Source organism: Pseudophryne corroboree, chromosome 5, assembly GCF_028390025.1.
Source record: "Pseudophryne corroboree isolate aPseCor3 chromosome 5, aPseCor3.hap2, whole genome shotgun sequence".
Classification (NCBI taxonomy): domain Eukaryota; kingdom Metazoa; phylum Chordata; class Amphibia; order Anura; family Myobatrachidae; genus Pseudophryne; species Pseudophryne corroboree.
In genome coordinates this window covers 497,667,947-497,681,960 of record NC_086448.1, presented here as the reverse complement: position 1 = coordinate 497,681,960, position 14,014 = coordinate 497,667,947, and the positions used below count along the sequence as shown (strand labels likewise).

The window sequence follows — 14,014 nt, the reverse complement described above, 5'->3', positions numbered from 1 at the left end:
GACCTAGACACTGTCGATTTGATGAACCACACCCATATAATATGCCAATTCCCACTCACTGCGTCGCTAATGTGCCCCCCTCCTCTTTTTTCCAGCCTGTGAAGTTCAGCAGGGGAGAGACCAGGGAGCCAGCGTTTTCCTCATGCAGCTTCTGTGGAGAAAATGGCGCTGGTTAGTGCTGAGGATCAAGCCCCGCCCACCCGACGGCGGGCTTCGGTCCCAGTGATTTTTCAATAAAAATGGCGGGGGATCATAGATTTACTGCCTCCGCAGCCTAATCAAACTGTATTTGCCCAAATGTGAGGTTTATTGCTGCCCAGGGCGCCCCCCCCCTGCGCCCTGCACCCTTCAGTGCTGCTCTGTGTGTGTGTGACTGGGAGCAATGGCGCGCAGCTTACCGCTGCGCGCCTTACCTCATGAAGATCTGATGTCTTCTGCCGCCTAAGATGTCTTCTGTCTTCTCTATCCTTCTCTATCCGGATTGCTGTTATTTCAGGGAGTCTCCTGCAGAATGAGGGAGGGTAGGCAACTATGGCTAGAAGCCCACAGAAAGCAATGCTGACTACTTGTATCCGGCCCTATAAGTGAATATGAGTGTGGCTACAATGCGAATAAGTGGCAAAATTCAGGAAAAAGTACAAAGTTACGGGAATTCTGTTCCTATGGCAGAGCTTCTAAGTTGCACCATGCATCTTGAGTCATATGGTGTAAACACTAGCATTACCTCAACAGCACATATTTTTCCTTGCATCCTCTAATCTAGGGGATGTGTAGGAAAAGATGTAGTGTTGTTCTTCTGTATGCATACCTCCCAACATGAGCCTCTCCAGGAGGGACTGAATGCTCTGCTCCTGGACTCCCCTCTTAATCTATGATTGCCATCACCTATGCTGAAACACCGTTCTTATCCATAAACCTGTTCAAAACAGGTGCTGGCAATAATAAATTAAAAGTCCAGACGAAGAGCATTGTGTCCCTCCTGGAGAGGGTCATGTTGGGAGGTATGTGTATACACCTGTGAGGACATGCACAGATCGCTCCACAGCTGACCAAGGTTGTTGAAGTTCTCTGGTCTGGTCCGGAGTGGGGACCGTTCCTGCTTTCACCTGGCAGATGTATTAAGCCTGGAGAAGGCATAAAGAAGTGATAACGCCGTGATAAATGCAAGGGGATAACGCACCAGCCAATCAGCTCATAACTGTCAATTTACATATTGGAGCTGATTGGCTGGTGCGTTATCACCTTGCACTTATCACCGCTTTATCACTTCTTTATGCCTTCTCCAGGCTTACACATCACCTGTACTTCACATAATTTTATATGATATAATATCACATATAATCGAATCAGCCAGTAAGTGTGTCCTGGATTAAAAAAATAAGGGTTTAAGACCTCATGTAGATTCGAAACGAGTGATCTGGCATGTTTTACATGTAGTATAATAGTGACAGCAAGATGTTCTTTTTTTTCTGCTCTATATGTATTCTTCGACTATAAAATAGCAGATGGATGGTAAAGTTACTCAGTGTTGGCAAGGCATGCACCTATGCATATATATATGTCAGCCTGTGAAAATGAGCACAGTTGCACAATACAGATTCACTGCACAAATCAATTCCTGCCCTTAATACATGCACACCTGCCCTTCATGTGGCTCATCATAACATGACCTCTTAAAAGAATTGTTCATCACAAAATTGCTAAATCATTAAAATATGCTTTACTGGCTCTGTGACAAGTATTATGTGACACATAACATTTTGTAGGCAGGTGGAGTTCAGGGTGTGTTTCTGAAAGCCAGGTTTTTCTAGTTTGTACTGCAGATCTCATTTCAAAACTGTTTTGTTTTGGAGTCCGGTGACCCAAGAGAAGAGAGTATTATTATAATATCCTCTGTGAGAAGTACTGGGCATATACTTGCTTTCACCGGACCCCATATACAGCAACACAGGATTGTCACACTGGTTCACCGTATCCCAATATCGTTTCACTATTTCAGTTAATTATGTAACACCACTGTCACATAGGTTTTAGATATAAGAAACGTACTCATTGTACAGTCACGCTTTAATAATAAAACCCAGGATTACAGTGTTCTAGTGATGCAGCATTTTAGAGAGCAGACTACACATCCCAGCATGCTGCATTCTATGTGACACTATCACAGGGCGACCAGGAAACAACCACTACAGCATGCCAGGGGGATGCAATGGCTGAGCTGCACTGACAGTCAGACTGGGTAAGACAAGGATTCTTGTACGTGCAGCCGTACCGTATGTTTCATTGCTAGGGCAGATAATGCATTACATTGAAATACAGATATATAACACTTATAATATGTACAGATTTGCTATTCTTTAACCCATGGTGACATTTTCAGGGAAACACAAATGCAACCTTGTATTTTATTCTCTCTCCTAATTACAACCTTACACATCTTATTTACAGTTAATATTTTAAATATGGCACAAACAGATTAGGGTGCTATGTTTCTTACAGACTCAGGAGATGTACTGTACATGGCTTGGAGAAAGAGAAAGTGGACAAGTTGCCTAAAGCAGTCAATCACTCAACTTTATCTCTCTCCAAGGCTTGATGCATCTATCTACCCCTAAGAATGTAATGTGACAAAGTCAGTAGCTGGCAAGTGTTCATGGACTGTAAGATCATAACTGTTGACTAGAAAACAAGGTTGCACTCTTAGCTATTCTAAATAATTCCAAACCATATTGATTTGAATTGGTATACATAATATCGATAATGTATGCTAGGTTTTTATTAACTCCGTTTTTGCTTCCTGCCAAAAAAAAACCAGACCAAAACTTTGGCTGAATAAAGGCGCAAAATAATGGAAGTGTCAGGTTATAGTTATAAGGCAAACTTTTCATGATGCACTAACCATCAGTAGGATAGTGTGTAATGTAGTGCAGTGCTTCCCAAACTTTCTCGAATGGTGGCAGAATTGGTTTCATGGCACTCCTAAGCCAAAAGTGTTCCACTGACATAATCCACAATAATTAATTAAGAAAATTGTGCTAACCTGTGACTATTAGGGGTATATTTACCAAACTTCAGGTTTATAATAGTGGAAAAGTTGCCCATAGCAACCCATCAGATTTTACTTATCATTTATCTTGCACCTTTTAGAAGATAAAAGGTATAATCTGATTGCTATGGGCAATATCTCCACTTCTGTAAACCCGCAATTTAGTAAGTACACTCCTTATGCGCCCTACACGCTGGCCGATTACACTGAAAGATATGAACGATCTCGCTCATTAATGAATAAGATATCATTCATATCTCTCAGTGTGTAGGCACCAACGATGAAAGATGCACGGCCCCGCGCTTGTTCATCGTTGCAGCCGGCTCGTTTATGCCTGCAAGCCAATATGGACAATATCGTCCCTATTAGCATGCAGGGCTATGGGGCCGGGTGACCGGGGGAGTGAAGAAACGTCACTCCCCCCATCACACCCAACCTCCCTTCCCGCCGCCGGGTTGCCCATCTGCCATATCGGCCGTCGGGCACCTCTGCAGCCAATCGGCAGGTGTGTAGGGCCTTTAAGTTTCAGTTATGCGCTTTTATTTGCACCAGCACTGATTTTACTTATCACAATATGAACAGCAGGAAAGAAAACCATGAAGCGAGGAAAAGTGGAAGACAACGGGGGTGAAGATGTAGTGAAAATGGACAGGGGGTTGTGGGAGCAGATGGGAGAAAGAGAGAGGGGGACAATGGGATACATATATTAAATACAAATGGGGTAGGTGGTGGCGGGGGAGAGGCCCACATAGCTAAACAAAGAGACAGCTACCCAGATTGAGAGGCAGATGCATATTCAGGTTTGAGACAGGAAGAATAATACAGAGATTCTGACACAAATGCAGAAGGGGAGCAGAGTCACAGACAAAGTATGGGACAAACATGGAAGGAAGGGAATAGAAGACAGATTAAGTTGGCTAGGCAGGGAAGTGGAGGGGGACCTGCTTATATTGAGATCTGCCAGGACTTAATGCACAGAGGAGTAGAGTACAATTGTAGGAGGGATGCCAGGCAGTAAATAGCAGTGCAGACTGTGTAAATGGCTGTACACTGTAAGCTTCAGAGTTGTTGATCTTTTCATAAGTACTGTAGCTCCAGCAAAAGGTGAGGGTGGTGTAAGGTGATTTGCTTGTGGTAGAGGTTATGACTTGCTGCGTAATTTCTGTGTGCCGGGAGATTTTAGCTTCGGGACCGGCCAGCCCCAGCCATGAAGAAGGGACTGATCTGGTGCCGAGACTGTCATTATGTCTATTCAGGGCTCCCAGTCGCTGCATGCTTAACTGCCCATCACTATCAATGCTGAGGGCAGCTGTGGAGGAGAATAGGGCGGCCAATAATATTGTGCCTAGGAGCGGCCTGACTACTAAATCCACCTGTCCCCGTGACACCACTGCAACTTTCCAGCGGAACCATGGGGTGCCAAGGCACCCAGTTTGGGAACCACGGGCGTGGTGTACAGTCAAGTGAATGGTTTGGAAGCATATCCTAGTTTATTATGCGTGCTAATGTTATATATCTTGCCTCCTGTTTCTCTATGGGCTCGTGGAGCTTTCCTTGTCATTTTTACCAAATGCTAACTTGATGTGGAAGACGGCTTTCAGTTTAGCTCTGGGTTATTAGAACATTAACAGTGCAGGCTCTGGAGGAGACTAATCCGGGTGCCAAGCAATACCTAGTGCCTAGATCAGTATGCCTGGCATGACTGCTATGTGCTACTAGGGCCTCTCAGTACTTTTATGATGCTTTTTCTCCAAGTGGTAAGGGAAAACATTCTGAAGCTGAGTGCATAAGGAGTTTACAAATACAAACTTGGTAAAATGCATAATTAATCGGGTGGAACATTTTTCTTTAAGGGAGGCTGATTGTACTGATGGGTCTAAATGGTTTATGGAGGCAGGCTGCTAATGGTTTGTGGCCTCTTCTCTTGTTAAACTTTTTTACCTACTTTTCTTACCAATGTTTACACTTCAGTGATGTTTTACTTAAGGTATATAGTGAAAATGTTTTGTTCATTTCTTACAAAAGTCATTCCGCAGTCCAGATGTTGACCCACATTGCACCAGTGCTTGCGCTTTATACCGGGATTTGACACATTAGTAGCATGGCTCTTAGTAGGCTGCAATTTCAGAGGCTGCTCCAGCCCATTATCTGTTTATATATATATATAGCTCTCATTGACTGATAAATTGTCTGCTTTTATTATATGATGTGTGTTTGTTCAGCCTGGGGGGTGGTAACTATAGAGTGTTGATTGCCATGAGTATATTAGGAGGTACTGGTCACAGTGGTGTATGCTTCTGTTTTGTCTGTCACGGGACATGTCCTGATGAAGCTCTTTGTGACCGAAATGTTGACTTTTAAAGACTCTTTAAGAATAATAAACTGACTCTTTTTTTGTAAAGACCCTGGTGAATGTGAATTCTTAGTTTTTGTAATTTTTAATAAATTTGCAAAAATCACACACACAAAAAAAAAAATTCACGTTGTCATTATGGGGTGTTGTGTGTACAATTTATAAATTGCCCTCCTTCTGAATTAAAGAGGAACATAAAAAAATTTTGAAAAAATAGCACTTTACATTGTGCATCATATGTTTGGGAACAGAGGCGTATCTAGGGCAGGGCGAGTGGGGCACGTGCCCTGGGCGCCTTGGCAGGCCCAGGAGAGGGGAGCGCCGCCGGCGGACAGGGCATTATGCCCCACTCGCCCCCGTCAACCCTAAATGTGAGGGGTGGAGAGCGCAGCGTCTCTCCCTCCCCTCACCGCCGCTGCCAGCACTAGCAGCGCTGCCAGCAGCGCTGCTGTGTCCGGGCTCCGGCGTTAGCCAATCAGAGCTTGCGGACCGGCTCCTGATTGGCTGCCGGTCCGCGAGCTCTGATTGGCTAGTGAACCGGCGCCAGACAGCCGCCGGAGACTTGGAGCGGTGAGGGGACGGAGAGGCGCTGCGCTGCGCTCTCCTCCCCTCACATTCACATATCAACAACAAGGCGTCCGGTGAGTGACCGGGGGGGGGGGGTCGGCGGCGGCGGCACAGTGGGGCATGTATCGGGCACCAAATGGGGCATGTAACTGGCACTGAGTGGGGCCTGGCACTGTGCAGCATGTAACTGGCACTGTGGGGCAATGTATCTGGCACTGTGGGGCAATGTATCTGGCACAGTGGGGCATGTATCTGGCACAGTGGGGCAATGTAACTGGCACAGTGGGGCATGTATCGGTCACTGAGTGGGGCAATGTATCTGGCACTGTGGGGCAATGTATCTGGCACTGTGGGGCAATGTATCTGGCACTGTGGGGCAATGTATCTGGCACTGTGGGGCAATGTATCTGGCACTGTGGGGCAATGTATCTGGCACTGTGGGGCATGTATCTGGCACTGTGTGGCATGTATCCGGCACTGTGTGGCATGTATCCGGCACTGTGGGGCATGTATCCGGCACTGTGGGGCATTGTATGTGGCACTGTGGGGCAATGTAACTGGCACCGTGGGCCATTTTCAGTGGCCACACCCCTTCTGGAGCGTGAGCACACCCCTTCTGGTGTGTGGCCACGCCCATTTTTTTTCAGCGCGCGCACATCCTTCTTTTTGTGTTTTTATTTTATTTTTTTATTTTTTTTGGGGGGAGCGCCATTTTCCATCTTGCCCTGGCTCCGAAAACCCTAGCTACGCCTCTGTTTGGGAAATAGACTATTTCAAATAGTAAATGCTTAAAATCCTGTAGACTCTTCAGTCTACCAGTTGTTGAAGTCTCGGTGACAGCAGCATGGGTGGGACATAACAAAAATAGAACTAATTGTGTCTATAACCTACTAACTGGAACTACAGTGAAATGTTTTTCTGCATTCTGGTATGCCTGGTTTATGGTGACACCTAATGGTCATTGGGCAGTACTTATAAAATAATGTATGTCCTATTTCTTGCATACTGTAAATAATAAAATGACATGCTTTAACTGTTCAATAAACTTTAAATGTCCTTAACACAAAGGTAAAAGATATTCCAGTGTGGGCACTTGTGGGATTAGTACACAATTGATTAAAAGGGTCGCGCTAAAAAAAACAGTTTAATAACCAATATAAAAAGAATTAGTATAAATGAATAAAAGGAATTAATCAAATTTATTACACATAAAAATATACATGTACAAAGAACTGTAGCCAGATAGTAAGATAAACAACACCTAATAGATACAATTGTAGCTGGTAATCAAATAATGAATTGTATCAACCAAATTATATCAACTCAGTTGATTCAAGTGACTCAACGTCTTCAATACTGAGTGGATAGTAATATAGATTCAGTCCCAATTTAGACGATTTATTCCATATGGATTTAATTAAAAAATATTGAACTGGGGTCCCGTAAATAGCAATATAAAATGTAGCAATGTACCCAGCTGGATACTGATATTAGTGTTCACACTTGTTTCCCATTTGCCGTATATGTATAGCAGAATGCTGTCCGCTGTTTGCTGCTACTCACTCTATCCCACTTGTCGCTTGTGTCGGGGACCTGTTTGCAGATGTGAGGAGAAGGTTGAAGCCCAAGCGTCCCCGGGCTCAAAGCAGCTTGCCCAGCGTGTATGCACAGCGATGATCGCTGACATCGCTGGGCTGAAAAGCGCTCAGTGCATAGACACTGAGCGCTTTTCCCCGCTGCCCAACGATGTCAGCAGGGGTGAGCGGCTTTCCATAGCAGGACGCTATGGAAAGCCGCTCACCCCGCCGTTCATCTACTGGTAATACCAGTAGATGAACGGCGGCTGCCAGCGATGAAGCGGGAGTGCGCATCAGCGCTCATCGTTTGGGCATACACACTGGGCGGCTTTGAGCTGAAAGCAGCTCAACACACCAAAAGTGACCTGCTTTCAGCTCAAAATCCCTGAGTGTGTATGGGCCTTTAGGTATGATTTGTAGACTACTGCAATGTTACATTCATGTATCAATTATTGTAGCCACTATATTGTTTCCAACAAATGTATCATTCTCTCATGGCCTGTTACACTGTATAATATTTGCGGCATTAGTGGCGAGCCTGCAGCCAGAATTTGCGGCACAATGGACATGTGCAGAAGATCTGCTTCCAGTGTACAACTCTGATAACACTTACCAGAAGCGGGCATACCCACCAAATATTGTCTGTGGGGTTAACTATATGCTCTATGGAGTATGTTCAAGAACATTTCTTGATATTGTTCATAAGATAGTAGGCAACATGACTGTATTAAATTCTTAAGAAAAAAAAAATCACAGGTGAGCAATGGAGAATCTGACAACCGTTGCCTCATTGCCATTGCCGACTGAACTATGGAATGATACATGGGCAACTGTAACCATTGGTAGTGTATTGATATTGCTTTCTAGTCGCAGGTGGAGACCCCAACAAACAATCTAGGTCATTGGACAAATCTGCTTTAGAAAACACTGCAATCACCAAACCGGCATAATGTTACCTTGTTAAATATGCCTTTGGGTATCTTTGAAGTATTGGGAAGTCCTTCCCAACAGAAAGCCGTTAAAGGAAAAGAACTACCTATTATCCAGAAAAGTAAAAATAAGGTCTTATGGGCATTCAAATTACTGTCACGTCTAAGTATATGCCATAATTTATAAACTGACCACAGTAACGGATTATCTTAATCACCTGATCAATCTCAGCATCATATATGTGGTGGAACGCTATCAAGTTGCCGTCTGGCAGAAATAGTTTTCTCTGACGTCCTAGTGGATGCTGGGAACTCCGTAAGGACCATGGGGAATAGCGGCTCCGCAGGAGACTGGGCACAAAAGTAAAGCTTTAGGACTACCTGGTGTGCACTGGCTCCTCCCCCTATGACCCTCCTCCAAGCCTCAGTTAGATTTTTGTGCCCGGCCGAGAAGGGTGCATTCTAGGACTCTCCTGAGTTTCTAAGAAAAAGTTTAGTTTTAGGTTTCTTATTTTCAGTGAGACCTGCTGGCAACAGGCTCACTGCATCGAGGGACTAAGGGGAGAAGAAGCGAACCTGCCTGCTTGCAGCCAGCTTGGGCATCTTGGCTACTGGACACCATTAGCTCCAGAGGGACCGAACACAGGCCCAGCCTCGGAGTCCGGTCCCAGAGCCGCGCCGCCGGCCCCCTTACAGAGCAAGAAGCAAGAAGAGGTCCGGAAAATCGGCGGCAGAAGACATCAGTCTTCACCAAGGTAGCGCACAGCACTGCAGCTGTGCGCCATTGTTCCTCAGGCACACTTCACACTCCGGTCACTGAGGGTGCAGGGCGCTGGGGGGGGGGCGCCCTGAGCAGCAATCAAAACACCTTGGCTGGCGAAAATACCTCACATATAGCCCCCAGGGCTATATGGATGTATTTTAACCCCTGCCAGAATACAGCAAAAAGCGGGAGAAAAGTCCGCCGAGAAGGGGGCGGAGCCTATCTCCTCAGCACACAGGCGCCATTTTCCCTCACAGCTCCGCTGGAAGGACGTCTCCCTGACTCTCCCCTGCAGTCCTGCACTACAGAAAAGGGTAAAACAAGAGAGGGGGGCACTAATTGGACGCAGTATTAACATAACAGCAGCTATAAGGGGAAAAACACTTATATAAGGTTATCCCTATATATATATATATATATATATATATATATAGCGCTCTGGTGTGTGCTGGCATACTCTCCCTCTGTCTCCCCAAAGGGCTAGTGGGGTCCTGTCCTCTATCAGAGCATTCCCTGTGTGTGGGCTGTGTGTCGGTACGATTGTGTCGACATGTATGAGGAGGAAAATGATGTGGAGGCGGAGCAATTGCCGGTAATGGTGATGTCACCCCCTAGGGAGTCGACACCTGAGTGGATGAACTTATGGAAGGACTTACGTGATAGTGTCAGCTCTTTACAAAAGACAGTTGATGACATGAGACAGCCGGCTACTCAGCTTGTGCCTGTCCAGGCGTCTCAAAGGCCATCAGGGGCTCTAAAACGCCCGTTACCTCAGATGGCAGATACAGACGCCGACACGGATACTGACTCCAGTGTCGACGGTGAAGAGACAAATGTGACTTCCAGTAGGGCCACACGTTACATGATTGAGGCAATGAAAGATGTTTTACACATTTCTGATAGTACAAGTACCACTAAAAAGGGTATTATGTTTGGTGAGAAAAAACTACCCGTAGTTTTTCCTGCATCTGATGAATTAAATGAAGTGTGTGATGAAGCGTGGGTTTCCCCCGATAAAAAACTGATAATTCCTAAAAAGTTATTGGCATCATACCCTTTCCCGCCAGAGGATAGGGCACGTTGGGAAACACCCCCTAGGGTGGATAAAGCGCTCACACGCTTGTCAAAACAAGTGGCACTACCGTCTCCTGATACGGCCGCCCTTAAGGAACCTGCTGACAGAAAGCAGGAGAATATCCTAAAATGTATATACACACATACTGGTGTTATACTGCGACCAGCAATCGCCTCAGCCTGGATGTGCAGTGCTGGGGTGGCTTGGTCGGATTCCCTGACTGACAATATTGATACCCTGGATAGGGATAGTATATTACTGACTATAGAGCATTTAAAAGATGCATTTTTATATATGCGTGATGCACAGAGGGATATTTGCCGACTGGCATCAAGAGTAAGTGCGCTGTCCATTTCTGCCAGAAGGGGGTTATGGACGCGGCAGTGGTCAGGTGATGCGGATTCCAAAAGGCATATGGAAGTATTACCTTATAAAGGGGAGGAGTTATTTGGGGTAGGTCTATCAGACCTGGTGGCCACGGCGACTGCTGGGAAATCCACATTTTTACCCCAGGTAGCCTCTCAACATAAGAAGACGCCGTATTATCAGGCGCAGTCCTTTCGGCCCCATAAGGGTAAGAGGGCAAAAGGCTCCTCTTTTCTGCCCAGTGGCAGAGGAAGAGGAAAAAGGCTGCAGCAGACAGCCAGTTCCAAGGAACAGAAGCCCTCTCCCGCTTCTGCCAAGTCCTCAGCATGACGCTGGGGCTTTACAAGCGGACTCGGGTACGGTAGGGGCCCGTCTCAAGAATTTCAGCGCGCAGTGGGCTCACTCACAAGTGGACCCCTGGATCCTTCAGGTGGTATCTCAGGGGTACAAATTGGAATTCGAGACGTCTCCCCCTCGCCGTTTCCTAAAGTCTGCTTTACCGACGTCTCCCTCCGACAGGGAGGCGGTATTGGAAGCCATTCACAAGCTGTATTCCCAGCGGGTGATAATCAAGGTACCCCTCCTGCAACAGGGAAAGGGGTATTATTCCACACTGTTTGTGGTACCGAAGCCGGACGGCTCGGTGAGACCTATTTTAAATCTAAAATCTTTGAACACTTACATACAGAGGTTCAAATTCAAGATGGAGTCACTCAGAGCAGTGATCGCGAACCTGGAAGAAGGGGATTATATGGTGTCTCTGTACATCAAGGATGCTTACCTCCATGTCCCAATTTACCCTTCTCATCAAGGGTACCTCAGGTTTGTGGTACAGAACTGCCACTATCAGTTTCAGACGCTGCCGTTTGGATTGTCCACGGCGCCCCGGGTCTTTACCAAAGTAATGGCCGAAATGATGATACTCCTTCGAAAGAAAGGAGTTTTGATTATCCCTTACTTGGACGATCTCCTGATAAGGGCAAGATCCAGGGAACAGTTGGTAGTCGGAGTAGCACTATCTCAAGTAGTGCTGCGGCAACACGGTTGGATTCTCAATATCCCAAAATCGCAGCTGATCCCGACAACACGTCTTCTATTCCTTGGAATGATCCTGGACACAGTCCAGAAAAAGGTGTTTCTCCCGGAAGAGAAAGCCAGGGAGTTATCCGAGCTAGTCAGAAACCTACTAAAACCAGGCCAATTATCAGTGCATCAATGCACAAGGGTCCTGGGAAAAATGGTGGCTTCCTACGAAGCAATCCCGTTCGGCAGATTCCACGCAAGAACATTCCAGTGGGACCTGCTGGACAAATGGTCCGGATCGCATCTTCAGATGCATCAGCGGATAACCCTGTCTCCAAGGACAAGGGTGTCTCTCCTGTGGTGGTTGCAGAGTGCTCATCTTCTCGAGGGCCGCAGATTCGGCATTCAGGACTGGGTCCTGGTGACCACAGATGCCAGCCTGCGAAGCTGGGGAGCAGTCACACAGGGAAGAAATTTCCAGGGCTTGTGGTCAAGCCTGGAGACATCACTTCACATAAATATTCTGGAGTTGAGAGCCATTTACAATGCTCTAAGCCAAGCAAGACCTCTGCTTCAAGGTCTGCCGATACTGATCCAGTCGGACAACATCACGGCAGTCGCCTACGTAAACAGACAGGGCGGCACAAGAAGCAGGAGGGCAATGGCAGAAGTTGCAAGGATTCTTCGCTGGGCGGAAAATCATGTGATAGCACTGTCAGCAGTGTTCATTCCGGGAGTGGACAACTGGGAAGCAGACTTCCTCAGCAGGCACGACCTCCACCCGGGAGAGTGGGGACTTCACCCAGAAGTCTTCCACATGATTGTAAACCGTTGGGAAAAACCAAAGGTGGACATGATGGCGTCCCGCCTCAACAAAAAACTGGACAGGTATTGCGCCAGGTCAAGGGACCCTCAGGCAATAGCTGTGGACGCTCTGGTAACACCGTGGGTGTACCAGTCAGTGTATGTGTTCCCTCCTCTGCCTCTCATACCCAAGGTACTGAGAATTATAAGACGGAGAGGAGTGAGAACTATACTCGTGGCTCCGGATTGGCCAAGAAGGACTTGGTACCCGGAACTTCAAGAGATGCTCACAGAGGACCCATGGCCTCTACCTCTAAGAAGGGACCTGCTCCAGCAAGGACCCTGTCTGTTCCAAGACTTACCGCGGCTGCGTTTGACGGCATGGCGGTTGAACGCCGTATCCTGAAAGAGAAAGGCATTCCGGAGGAAGTCATCCCTATCCTGATCAAAGCCAGGAAGGATGTAACCATAAAGCATTATCACCGCATTTGGCGGAAATACGTTGCTTGGTGCGAGGCCAGGAAGGCCCCTACGGAGGAATTTCAACTGGGTCGATTCCTACATTTCCTGCAGACAGGAGTGTCTATGGGCCTCAAATTGGGATCCATAAAGGTTCAGATTTCGGCCCTGTCGATTTTCTTCCAGAAAGAACTGGCTTCAGTGCCTGAAGTTCAGACGTTTGTCAAGGGGGTGCTGCATATACAGCCTCCTTTTGTGCCTCCAGTGGCACCTTGGGATCTCAATGTTGTTTTGGGGTTCCTAAAATCACATTGGTTTGAACCGCTTAAATCTGTGGATTTAAAATATCTCACGTGGAAAGTGGTCATGTTGTTCGGCCAGGCTCGTGTCAGAATTGGCGGCTTTATCCTGTAAAAGCCCTTACCTGATTTTTCATACGGACAGGGCAGAATTGAGGACTCGTCCTCAATTTCTCCCTAAGGTGGTTTCAGCGTTTCACCTGAACCAGCCTATTGTGGTACCTGCGGCTACTAGGGACTTGGAGGACTCCAAGTTACTGGACGTAGTCAGGGCCCTGAAAATATATGTTTCCAGGACGGCTGGAGTCAGAAAATCTGACTCGCTGTTTATTCTGTATGCACCCAACAAGCTGGGTGCTCCTGCTTTTAAGCAGACTATTGCTCGTTGGATTTGTAGTACAATTCAGCTTGCACATTCTGTGGCAGGCCTGCCACAGCCAAAATCTGTAAAAGCCCATTCCACACGGAAGGTGGGCTCTTCTTGGGCGGCTGCCCGAGGGGTCTCGGCTCTACAACTTTGCCGAGCAGCTACTTGGTCAGGGGCAAATACGTTTGCTAAATTCTACAAATTTGATACCCTGGCTGAGGAGGACCTGGAGTTCTCTCATTCGGTGCTGCAGAGTCATCCGCACTCTCCCGCCCGTTTGGGAGCTTTGGTATAATCCCCATGGTCCTTACGGAGTTCCCAGCATCCACTAGGACGTCAGAGAAAATAAGAATTTACTTACCGATAATTCTATTTCTCGTAGTCCG

At 46.8% G+C, this 14,014-nt stretch overlaps 1 protein-coding gene across 4 annotated transcripts in view; it reads left to right on the top strand.

The window, feature by feature from the left end:
* Positions 1-1,960: 1,960 nt before the first annotated feature.
* Positions 1,961-14,014, top strand: part of PIGN (phosphatidylinositol glycan anchor biosynthesis class N) — a 666,839-nt gene continuing 654,785 nt past the window's right edge. For all 4 annotated transcript variants that reach the window (XM_063922983.1, XM_063922980.1, XM_063922979.1 and 1 more), the window contains exon 1: positions 1,961-2,239. Coding sequence is in view for 3 of the 4 variants with exons in the window: in XM_063922980.1 (XP_063779050.1) it covers positions 2,205-2,239 (35 nt within the window). In the remaining variant the exon portion in view is untranslated. The remainder of the gene's footprint in view (positions 2,240-14,014) is intronic.